Genomic DNA, 12,745 nt, shown 5'->3' with positions numbered 1-12,745 from the left:
AATCCTAAAACTCTTTTACCTAGACTGTGAGCCCCATGCAGGACAGGGACTGTGTCCAATCTGATTATTTGTATCTACCCTAGCACTTAACAGTGCTGAATGCATAGTAAGCGCTTAACGGATACCACAGTAATTATTTTTATATTGTCAAGTAAATCCCGAATATACACACAATTTTATCACAGGATCAGTTTTGTGTGGAATTTAATTACCACATATCTAGAACCTCATCACTGATTGTCCCTGGCTCTCCCATGACTGCTAAATAATTTAAAATCTGAGCAGCACACTTTGTAGGTGCTGACAACCTGGACAGAGCGGACACTTATCGAAGACTTCATGTCCTATTGCAGAACAGTGGAAGAACCGTGCAGACCAAGTGGAAGGATGTAAAGGCTTAAGGGACACGAGGCTGTGCAGACCGAAACCAAACCAAGAACACGCAGTTGATCAATATATAGGGAAATGGCATGACCCACTGGACAGAACATGGACCTGGGAGTCAGGAGAACTGGGTTCTACTCCTAGCTCTGCCACTTTCTTGCCATATGACCTTTGGCAAATCAACTTAACTCCGGGTCTCAGTTTCCTCAACTATAAAATGGGGATTCAATTTTCGTTCTATTTAAACTTGAACTCTAAGTAGATCAGGGACTCTGTCCGACTTGATTATCCTGCATCTTCCTCAGTATTTAGAATAGTCCTGGACACATAGCACTAAATAAGTACTATCATAATATATGTTGAGGGTTTTCTGTGTGCAGAGTATTGTACTATATGCTAGGGATAGTAGAGTATAGTAGAGTTAGCAGATTGGATCCCTACTCCTGAGAAGCTTAAACAAAGAGGGTGGATATTGACCCACCCACACTGCCATTGCATTTTAAGGAGTAGAGCAGGCTCCACACAGCCAAAGAAAGAATATAAAGTGAGGGCAAGAACATTCAACATCGGCTAAACGTTCTTCCACCATAGGTTCCTCCCTCGTCAGGGGCATTGGGGGGCAAATGCTCCCACAAGTTTCTGACCTTGATTCAAACACTTGCTCATCCCACATCCGGCAAAACCTACGAGTTTCCAATCAGGGCTGAGAAGACCCAAAATGGTAGTGTTCTGAACTTTTAGATAGTTGAAGCTTCTCTTCTCCTAATCCTCATTCCTTCCTAAAGCACCAAGCCTCACTCTCCAAGGGAAAAGTTGGCATCTCAATCAGTGGTATTTATTGAGGGTTTACTGAGTTCCAGAGTACTTGGGAGAGTACAATATCCCTGCCTTCCATCGTCAAGCACAATGCCCTATGGAGAATAATATAGACATTCTGCCTACAACCAAGTCATTGCATGCCTGGAAATCCTCAAGTAATCAGAAAAATGTCAACTATTGTTTCTACGGTAATTGATGGGTTGGGGGAAGAACGTTCAAAAGCAGTCAAAGGAAGATGTGGCTTCTGTCACACTGGGTGAAATTCAAGGTTTGCAAAGGAGAAAAATCTCCTAAAGCTTGTTTCAGGCAATTAGAATGAATTTGCAACAGTTTAAAGTTCGCTTTCCATTACACAATGGTAACAAGTGTTGCGATTGGTCCCCTATGCAATGCTGAAAAACCCCTGATAACATTATTGCCAAGTGATTCTTCAGTGTTGCTTGAAACAAATATTCCTGATAGTTGCACTGGGTTATAAACAGTTCGCAGTAGTGATATGTCACCATAAACCTATTTCTTCCATCATGTTCTATCCAAATAATAATGTTGGTATTTGTAAAGTGCTTACTATGTGCAGAGCAATGTTCTAAGCGCAGGGGTAGATACAGGGTAATCAGGTTGTCCCATGTGAGGCTCACAGTTAGTCCCCATTTTCAGATGAGGTAACTGAGGCACAGAGAGGTTAAGTGACTTGGCAACAGTCACACAGCTGACAAGTGGCAGAGCCAGGATTCAAACCCATGACCTCTGACTCCCAAGCCCGGGCTCTTTCCACTGAGCCATGCTGCTGCTTACACCCCATCCAAATCACACCCCAAAAGTCACATTCTAGCTGTCTTGCTTGTATGGCTACCAAATTAGGATGACATGGCTCTTGCTCCAACTTTTGATGTAGTCCCTACTGCAGTCCAGAGCCATGAATCAATCATATTTATTGAGCACTTGATTGTATGTATTTTACTAAGCACGTGGGAGAGTACAACGTAACAGAATTGTTAGAACTGTTCTCTGCCTACAGCAAACTTACAGTCTAGAGGGGAAAAAGATGACATTAATATAAAGAATTACAAATAGGTACATAAGTGCTATGGAGCTAAGTAAAGGGTGAATAAAGGGTGCAAATCCAAGTACAAGGGTGATACAGAAGGGAGTGGGAGAAGAGGAAATGAGGGCTTAGGGAAGGCCTTTTGGAGGGGATGTGGCTTTAATAAGGCTTTGAAGGTGGGGAGAGTGACCATCTGTCAGATATGAAGAGAGTGGATGTTCTAGGCCAGAGGAGAGATGTAGGTGAGGTGACAGTGGTGAGATAGATGAGATTAAGGTACGGTGAATAGTTTGGCATTAAAGGAATATCAGAGGAAATCAGGGAAGTAAGGTAGGAAGGGGCAAGGTGATCAAGTGTTTTAAAGCTGATGGTAAGGAAGTGGAGGTGGATGGGCAACCACTGGAGGTTCTTGAGTGGGGAAATAGGGACTGAATAATTTTGTAGACAAATGATCTGGGTATGGACCGAATTGGGGGAGAGACAGAAGACAGGATGGTCAGCACTGAGGCTGAGGCAGTAATTAAGGTGGGATAAGATCAATGTTTGGATTAACATGGTAGCAGTTTAGATGGAGAGGAAAGGGCAGATTTTAGCGATGTTGAGAAGGTTGAGCCCATAGGATATGGTGACAGATTGAATATTTGGGTTGAATGATACAGATGAGTCGAGGATAACACTGAGGTTACAGGTTTATTAGTCTAGGAGAATGGTGGTGCTGTCTACAGTGATGGGAAAGTCACAGGGAGGATAGGGTTTGGGTAAGGAATATGAGTTTTATTCTGGACATGTTAAATTTGAGGTATCAGCAGGAAATCCAAGTAGAGATGACCTGAGGGGCAGGGGGAAATATGAGACTGCAGAGGAGGAGAGTGAGATCGTGGCTGGAGACGTAGATTTGGGAATCATCTGGTAGAGATAGTAGTTGAAGGCTTGGGGGGCGAATGAGTTCCCCAAGGGAGTGGGTGTAGATGGAGAATAGAAGGGGACCCAGAATTTAGCCTTGATGGACTCCCACAGTTAAAGGGTGGGAGACAGAAGAGGAGTCCACAAAAGAGACTGAGGATGAGAGGCCAAACAGAATGGCCTGTTAGTCTGTGCTGCAGTGAACAACTGCAATCAATCTTTGCTAAGATTGAGAAACATGTCATTTCAAAACATCCATACAGAAGCCTTGTTGGAAGTGGCAAGGGAGTTCTAATCCCAGCTCTGCCACCTGTCTGCTGTGTGACCTTAGGCAAACCACTTAATTTCTCTGTGCCTCAGAGAAGTTTTACAGATGGGATAAAATGGGGATTAAGACTGTGAGTCCCACCCAGAACAACCTGATTACCTTGTACCTACCGCAGCACTTAGAATGGTGTTTGACACATAGTAAGCACTTAACAAATACCATAATTATTATTATTATTGTAGGGAAGAAAGGGGGAGAACTCAATTACCCAGCAAAGGGCTTGGTTATCTCCATTTCACAGCATTATCAATCAATAATCAATGATATTTATTGAGTACTTTGTGCAGAACACTTTATTAAGCGCTTGGGAAAGTAGGATAAACCAAGAGTTGAAAGATATGTTCCCTGCCCACAAGTTTATAGCCTAGAGCGGGAGACAGACATTAATGTAAATAAATAATTTATAATGTGTAATTTTAAAATATGTACATTAGTTCTGTGGGGTTGAGGGTGGGTTGAATATCAAATGCCCAATGATGCAGAAGGGAGAGGAAACTGGGGAAAAGAGGGCTTCATTTTGGAAGGTGTCTTGGAGATGTGACCTTAATAATGATTTGTAGGTGGAGAGAGTGGTGGTTTGGTGTTTATGGATGGGGAGGAGCTCCAGGCCTAGTACTTCCTTCTCTGACACTACTTTGCTCGAAGTTTTGGCCTGGGACATGAGGTGAGTCATTTTCTCTTTATCCCCATGGGAAAGGTTAATCAAGATAAAAAGGGGTTGACTGCCTGTTTTGTAGTCTCTTGTTGTGGTGTGTAGTTTTTATATATCTTTCTGCATTCTTTTCCATTCTATTTCTGATTAAAATATTCTTTGCAGAAAATTTTAATCAGAGGTTTACAACTCTTCAGAGGAGTCAGGCAGACTTTCTATTTCTATTTAGATTCAGGTGAGATTTCACATCTCCTCTATTCCTTTGAAGGTTTTGATTGGTCAAGGGCTTTTTGCTTCACTTTTGCAGTACTTTAGCAATGTGGCCCTAGGCTCACGTATCAAGGAAGTCTATCTACTAAGCTCCCACATCCGATAGATTCCAGTGTAGATGGATGAAATAAGTTACTCAGTCACCTTTACAATTGGTCAATAAGTGAAATGCCACAGGACTTCAAAAAAGCTGCCATATTTTCTGCCTTCAGAAAGAAAAGGAGGCTGTTTGCCAAAACTATGGCAGTACTAGTAGTATTTCTTGAGAACCTACTTGGTGAAGTGCAGTAAACCAAGTGTAAATTTTAAGCTTCTGGTGGGCAGGAGCTTACAACTCTGTTGTATAATACTTCCTCAAGCACTCAGTACAGTGTTCACCCCGATTAATTGAATCCGAAATAATAATTCTGGTATTTGTTAAGCACTTACTATGTGCCAGGCACTGTTCTAAGCTCTGGGGTGGACACAAGCCAATCAGGTTGGACACAATCCCTGTCCCACATGGAGCTCACAATTCTAATCCCCTTTTAACAGCTGAGGTAACTGAGGCGCAGAAGTTGTGACTTGCCTAAGGTTACAGAGCAGACAAGTGGTGGAGCTGGCATTAGAACCCAGGTCCTTCTGACTTTCAGGCTTGTGCTTTATCTGCTAGGCCAAGCTGCTGCTCTCACCCAAGTGCTTACACTCAGGGGAGACATACAAAAATTTACAGAGGTCAAAATAAATAACTGGGTACACAGATTATAAAGGAGTGCTGAGGAGGGTAAAAATAAGTACATAAATGCTGGTTGGCTATGGAGTGTGCTTGCTGTTATATTGTACTCCCCCAAGCACTTAGCACAGTGCTCTGCACACAGTAAGCACTCAATAAGTACAAGTGAATTACTTGGCAAAGATTTATCGGAGGGCTATGAATGTGGGGAGCTTTAAAGCAATCAGCTCTCACCCTCCTACCTTACCTCATTGATTTCCTATTACAAGCCAGCCTGTGCACCCTGCTCCATTCATTCATGGAGAAGCAGCATGTCTCAGTGGAAAGAGCATGGGCTTTGGAGTCAGAGGTCATGAGTTCGAATCCCAGCTCTGCCATTTGTCAGCCGTGTGACTGTGGGCAAGTCACTTAACTTCTCTGTGTCTCAGTTACCTCATCTGTAAAATGGGGATTCAGACTGTGAGCCCCATGTGGGACAACCTGATTCCCCTGTGTCTACCCCAGCACTTAGAACAGTGCTCTGCACATAGTAAAGCACTGTACTACGTGCTTGGGAGAGTACATTACATCAACAAATGGACACATTCCCTGCCCACAACATGCTACTTCTCAACCTTCTCACTGGACCTCAATCTTGTCTATCCCACTGCCAACCTCTTGCTCACATCCTCCCTCTTGAACTCTATCCTCCTTCATACATGACAGACCATCCCTCTCCCCACTTTCAAGGCCTTATTACAAACACAGCTCATCCCAGAGGCCTCCCCTGACAAATTCCTCACTTCCATAACTTACCCATCCCCTCTGCTTCAGCTATTTGGATCTGTTTCTCTGAAGCACTTTGATATTCTACCCTCCCCCAGCCCCACAGAACTTATGTACATAACCAACTGTAATTCTAATTTATGTCTGTCTCCCCTTCTAATCTATTAAATGCTTGTGGGAAGAGATCATCTACATCTACTCCATATATTGTACTCTTCCACATGCTTATTACTGGGTGCTCAATAAATACCAGGGATTAATTGGAACTGGCGGCAGCCAACCCTAGTGGAAAGAGCATGGGACAGGGAATCCGGGGATCTAAGTCTGAGCTCCAGCTCTGCCTCAGCCTACTGTGTGATGTTAGGCAACAACTTCTCTGACTTGTTTCCTCATGTGTAAAATGGGGATAAAATAGATTGAGCTTTTATGTGGGACAGGGAACTATATCCAATCTCATAACCTTGTACTGACTTAGCACAGAGGAAGCACGAAATAAATAATAATTAGAATGATTATTTGGAAGCATCAAACTTAGAATTATTTCACCCAAAGTACAGCTTCATTCAAATCCCCAATTGGCCTCACAGAAAGTGACCTATTGCCTTAGAATTCTGGTTTGTAAATCTTTTATTAAAAGAGTTGTCTTTCCACAGTAGTAAAGCTTTGGCACTTACAGTATAAAAAATAATCAGCAACCATAATTACACCAAATTCCTCTTGACAACTGCATTCTAGGTGTCTTCAATACAATTTTCTTTTTCCATATAAAATCACTTAAGGGGAAAATTGATAAATAACAGGTAAGAGATAGATATTGCTAGAAAATTACTAGAATCATTTAGAAAAAATAGGACTGTGCATATTTTAAATATCACAGGGAGAGGGGTATACGGTTCCTACGTTATTGCTGGCCGCTCAAGTTAAGTGAAAGCAGAAGTGTTTGGTGGACTTTCCCACATCTAAGTTTAGTAGCTCCTTTCCATGCAGAACGTGGGGTTGACTTCATGTGCTCTCACGCCAAGCATCGATCCCAACCAAACTGTGAGATTAAACTCATTCCTCCAAAAGATAAAAAATAAAAAACAACAGCAACCCACTGAACGGTCTTCAACCCTGGCTGAACCGACACCGTACTGCTATCTATCGAGGAAAGTCAGAAACACTCCCAGGGTGATGCTTGTAGAAGCCATGAGCTGAGCTTAAGCTGGGGAAATTACTCCAGAGCAGTGGACATTGGACATTTTTTCTTTTTAATTATTAGCGTTAACGATCTGGTTTGCTTGCATCACTCCGGTCTGGCTGGTGCCTTTCCAGACACGCTTCCTCATGCTTCATGGGGACAAGATTTTACTTTTCCCGAGAAGTCTGTGTGTCTGCCTGGACGTCTAGAGGCATGAAGCACTCAATAGGGCAATTCACATTCTGTCCAAAGGAAGGAAACAAAACATTAGTGATCAATATGGTAAAAGGAACAGAAAAGCAATTAACCTTCTGCCTCTGGGACGGTGGAGGCTTCAACCCTTAACTTGAACGTCACAGATTTTGAGTTCAAATGCATCAGCCGGCCTCATAGCAAATTTATGGGAAACGACTTCAAGACAAAATCCATTTCGAGGAAAGGGGACGGGGACAAGGGAGGGCCATTTGGGGGTGGCGGTGGTCATTGGTCACTTACGGTGTTGGGTCTCTGATGGTATCTCTGGGTATACTGATTATAATGCCCAGCGGAGCCTTCAGATACGGTCTCGGTACCAGGCCTACGGCAGTTATCGCAGCGCCAGCCCTGCCAGAACAGAAGAGAAGGGGTCTGAGAACAGCAGGGATATGACCATCGTGCGCTCTTCTTCGAGGGCTGTGAGCCTGACTCTCCCTTTGAAAGCAACAAGGTCAGAGCAGCATACTCCGCTCGGAGCCTTGCTCTGTGTCTTCTTAGTCTCTGCTGAAGGCAAGGCTAAAATCCCAACCCGGACAGGGAATAGTAGGCTAGGATCTGACCGTGGGAGTGCTGAGTCGAGAGGACTGGCAATGACCCAGCACCATCCCTTGCCTAGTAATCCCCCCCTTCCAGCCCCACAGCACGTATGTACATATCTGTAATTTATTTATATTATTTTCCGTCTCCCCCTCTAAACTGTAAGCTCATTGTGGAAAGGGAATGTGTCTGTGTATTGTTATAGTGTATTCTCCCAAGCGCTCGGTACAGTGCTCTGCACACAGTAAGCACTCAATAAACAGGACTGACTCGAAAACAACGGAGGATGAGACGATGGGCAGGGTCATTGCTGGGGCAGATCACTGGTGCAACTGGGATAATGCTAATCACTGGTATTTGTTAAGCACTCTGCTAAGCGCTGGGGTACAGACAAGATACGCAGGTCAGACAGTCCCTGCCCAACATGGGGCCCACGGTCTAAAGGGGAGGTGAATCCCCATTCTACAGATGAGGAAACTGAAGCACAGAGAAGTTAGGTGACTTGCCTTAGGTCACACAGCTAAAACGTGGCAGAGCCAGGATAAGATCTCAGGTTCTCTGACTCCGGATACTCAGCCATATGGCTGGACTAACTTCCCTCAAGTAATCCATTAGGAATTTCATCCATGTATTTAGCCAAATTCTTTTCGAATCTGCTGATATTTTTGGCTAGAACTCAGAATGTTTCTATCCATAAATCCATAGGCCATTAGGAAAATGTAATGCTTTCTTTCTAAGTCTACCTTTTGTAAGTCTGCTCATTTCACTTGACTAAAAACACTTCAGCTCCCTAATCCCATCTGACATCTATTCTCTGCCTGCAATACTTTAAAATGGTATACTTTTTGAAATTTTTCATTTTCACACATATTTACTGAGTGCTTACAGTGTACAGAGCACTGTACTAAGTGCTTGGGAAAGTACAGTACAACAACAGACACATTCCCTGCTCCCAACTAGCTTACAGTCTAGTTCTTGCTGTGTGCCAGACACCATAATAAGCACTGGAGTAAACACAAAATTATCAGGGTAGACACAGTCCCTGTCCCACATAGGGCTCACAGTCCTAACGAGGTAACCAAGACACAGAAAAGTGAAGTGACTTGCCCAAAGTCACAAAGCAGATAAGTAGCAGAGTTGGGATTAGAACCCAGGCCCTTTGACACCCAGACCTAAGATCCTTCCACTGGGCCACACTGCTTCTCACTTTTTCCAAACCTCAGCTGCAAGGCCCAGGAATTGGAAAAAGGTGAAAAAGTTGAGAGTGCCTCCCCTTAATGGTACCTCAGATCTCCATCCCAAGACTTAATGGAGTTTTAAGTCATTTCCTCATTTCAATGTTCTTCTTGGGCCAAGACAACAAGAATGCATCCCCTCTACATGCTACTCCAATAACCCAGTCGCCAGATTCACCTACCTGTTGTCCTCCAAAGCAAGTGCAAGAACAGATGGCTCCCAGGTACTCCTTTTGCCACTGTTCTCCTACATGGTACATCTTCCCATCATCGTAGCATGTCGCCTCATCTGGAGAAAGAAACCAGAGACCAAGGATGTTAGAGGGGAAGTCAGGGCCAAGCCAGTCAGGAAACATAACAGGGACTGTTCGGTTCTCTGAGATTGTCTGTCAGGGACCTTTCTGTGCTGGTGGAAAGGCCAGTCTGATGATGGACAGTGATGTTGGATGGCTGGGAGGGAGCAGGGCAGGGTCAAAATTGTCGGGAGAAATGTGGAGTCATCATGGAGGGAGCTGTGGCTGGAGGGACTGGACTTAGGCTTTAGAGGGGAAAATAGGTCTGAGGTCCAGCAGGGGGTTAAGCCCATTTTGGCCAACCTCTTCCCACCCTCCTTTCCAACTACTCCTTTCCTCCTCCTCTCCTCTCCCGTAACTCCCATCTCCATTTTCCCCATGCTGCTTCTCAAATAAGAGATAGAGTCCGAAGAATAGAGGAGATAGAGTCAGAAGGACACAGGTTCTAATTCTGGCTCCGCCACTTGTCTGCTGTGTGGCCTTGGGCACGTCACTTCACTACTCGGTGCCTCAGTTACCTCATCTGCAAAATGGGGATTGGGACCAACCCGATTTGCTTGGATCCACCCCACTGCTCACAACAGTGCCTGGCACATAGTAAGCGCTTAACAAATACTACAATTATTATTATTATCTCTACTTTCCCTCTTCTCCCTACCCGGTGGCTCCTCCAGAAAACTCCCCGGCCCCAATTTCTCCTGCTTCCTGGAGCAGCAGAAGGATGTTGATTGGTCAGAAACCCCTGACATATGACCAGAAGCTATAACAACCAATCATTATCTGTGCTGTGTTATAACCATAATACAGAATAGCTTTTCTTAATGAGAAAAATATGTATGAAAGCTGCAATACTGAGTCAGCTTGGGATGGGACCACCAAAAAACATGCTTTATGGTGGCAAAGGTTAAATGATAAGGTGGAAATGATCATTTAGAAATCTGATCATTAGGACTATAAAATTAACACAGCAATCATATAAATATGCATCAACTCTTTGGAAACAAGCTACTGAAGAAAATGCTATAAAACGTTACTGTAGTTACTTAAAATCAGTCTCTGTGTTGGCTCAGTTTCTTCTCCATTCAAAAAGGAGATGGATGAACCCAGATCCTTCCATGGATACTGAAACTCCTTATGGGAACTTTTTTTTACTGAAACTGCTTCCGAGTTTCAGTAGTTCTAGCTCGGATCTAAATATTGGGAGGGTTAGAATGGTGTTGTATGTGCCTTTCCTGCCTTTAGCAGTGATCAGGGACAGGGTCTGATGTGTCAGCTCAATTGTGGTGTTATACTCCTCCAAGCACTTAGTGCTCTGCACACAGTTAAGTGCTCATAAATACTAGTAATTGATTGACTGACTGATATACCCCCAGTCTCCTTCGGGCACTGCTCACACATCATCAGAGCTTAATCAATCAATTGCATCGGCCATGCCAATGTCTACAGATACATACGGGGGTCACACTTGAATTCTCCTTTTCCGTTGCCCAGGCACGTGCAGCTCATCATCTGTCCATTTTCTCCCTGGCGGTCCCACTTCTCTCCAATCTTGTAGTTCACCCCGTTGTCATGGCACCATTCTGAGCAAGCACAAGAAAGAATAATGAGGCAGATCTGTACATTCTGTTTCCTACCAGCCATGCCTGACTCCCCAGAAAGGGTGATGCCAAAATGTCGAAGATCCAAATCACAAATTTGAAGGGAGGGACCTTAGAAATACTCCTCTGGCATCACAGAGAATTTTCGGAGGCTTCAGTGGATTTTGTATTTGACGTTAACTAGCTCCACCTCCAATATGGCAGAAGAAGTAGGGAAGGAGAATCATTCCCTGGGAATTCTGGCCACAGGGTTAAATTGTAGAAGAACTAAAGGTGGACAGCAGACTTAAAGAGCATGGGCCTGGAAGTCAGAAGACCTGGGTTCTAATACTGGCTCCACCCCTTGTCTGCTGTGAACTTAGGCAAGTCACTTAAACTTCTCTGTGCCTCAGTTTCTTCATGTGTTAAAGGAGGATCAAATCATGCTCCCTCCTACTTAGACTTTGAGCCCCAAATGGGACAGGGGCTGTGCTAAATCTGATTATCTTGTATGTACTTCAGTGCTTAGTACAGTGCTTGGCACAAAATGAGCACTTAACAAGTACCGTTAAAAAACCCAAAATAAAATCAACAAAACAAACGAACAAAGAAAAGAATCTAGCAGCAGGGATTGGTTCTCTTTAGGGAAGGCAGAGCCCTGAGGACAAGACAGAAACAGGCAGTAATAATCCCCACAGATCTGATGATCTAGGCCCCATAACTTAATTCATTATCAACAAAAAGACAATTGTAAACCCTCATGCCACAGGATGAAACTCAACAGATGAAACAGAAAGTCAAAGTTCCAGTTCAAGACACAGACACTTGAATACACTCAATCGAATACACTCAATTGAATACACTCAGACTGTGTCTGAGAAGCCTTTCTTACTTGGGTGAAGACAAAACAAAAGCACAACCTTCCTCCTCCCCCCACAACCCTAAACTCCAAATTTCCAGTTAATAAATGGCACACATCTAAATCACATTTTGGTTTAGTGTTCCAACCAGATGGTTCTTGAGTTTTCAGGAGGCAGAATCAGACGTTTCGATTTTTCTAAACCCCATTTAAATCAAGTTTGAAGACCAAGTCTACTTGCACACAGGAATCATCAAGCTAATACTGCTGCAAATGGAAAAGTTAGGCACTTCTATCAACAAGAAACACAACTTGTTTTCACACATATATATTCCTGATTTTTTCCACCACTGAACACCACCACCTACTACTGCTGAAACTGCATCAAGTCTTTTTGTGGCGTGGAGAGTATTTTTAAAAAGGGTTCTCTCCTGAAGGGTAGAAAAAAAGAGTTACTTTGAAGATGCATTTTCCCTTTCTTAAATAAAGGCTAACAATGCCTGACATCCCAGCATCTGGTAGCTGGCTAAGCCCATTGAAGGAATTTGTTAACGGAGCCTAATAGTAAACATCTTGAGAAAGTAACTGGTAGCCACCAGGGATCGGGATTTCCTGTAAATAAACAAAGGTTCAATGTTGGAAAATTCTGTTGTCTCCCTTGAAGAGTATCCAGAAGCCTAGGGGAGAGCTCTCTTAAATGAATAAATGAATAAACAAATGAATCCCTTGAAGAAATTCTAAAGCTACTGAACAGAGAGGTCTGGTGTTATTTAAACTATGGGTCAAGTTTCTCGACCTTGGGGAATAAATATGTCTCTGTTGATCAGACAGCAGTGACTTAGTGGTGAAGCAAAAAGACATTTTGTTCCAGAACTACAATGGCTATAAAGCAATGGGTTGGTGAATTGCAGTGACCCCAATATAATGCATT

General features: G+C 43.5%; 1 protein-coding gene across 8 annotated transcripts in view; it reads right to left on the bottom strand.

The window, feature by feature from the left end:
- Positions 1 to 6,487: 6,487 nt before the first annotated feature.
- The window catches only part of FN1 (fibronectin 1), a 90,778-nt gene continuing 84,520 nt past the window's right edge, over positions 6,488 to 12,745 (bottom strand). For all 8 annotated transcript variants that reach the window (XM_029069112.1, XM_029069115.1, XM_029069113.1 and 5 more), the window contains 4 exons: positions 10,833 to 10,958; positions 9,268 to 9,374; positions 7,554 to 7,661; positions 6,488 to 7,300 (listed from right to left, as the gene is read on the bottom strand). In XM_029069112.1, coding sequence (XP_028924945.1) covers positions 7,226 to 7,300; positions 7,554 to 7,661; positions 9,268 to 9,374; positions 10,833 to 10,958 — 416 coding nt within the window. In that variant the 3' untranslated portion in view covers positions 6,488 to 7,225. The remainder of the gene's footprint in view (positions 7,301 to 7,553; positions 7,662 to 9,267; positions 9,375 to 10,832; positions 10,959 to 12,745) is intronic.

This window comes from Ornithorhynchus anatinus, chromosome 7, assembly GCF_004115215.2.
Source record: "Ornithorhynchus anatinus isolate Pmale09 chromosome 7, mOrnAna1.pri.v4, whole genome shotgun sequence".
NCBI classification, from domain to species: Eukaryota; Metazoa; Chordata; class Mammalia; order Monotremata; family Ornithorhynchidae; genus Ornithorhynchus; species Ornithorhynchus anatinus.
This window is presented reverse-complemented; position numbering and strand designations above follow the sequence as displayed.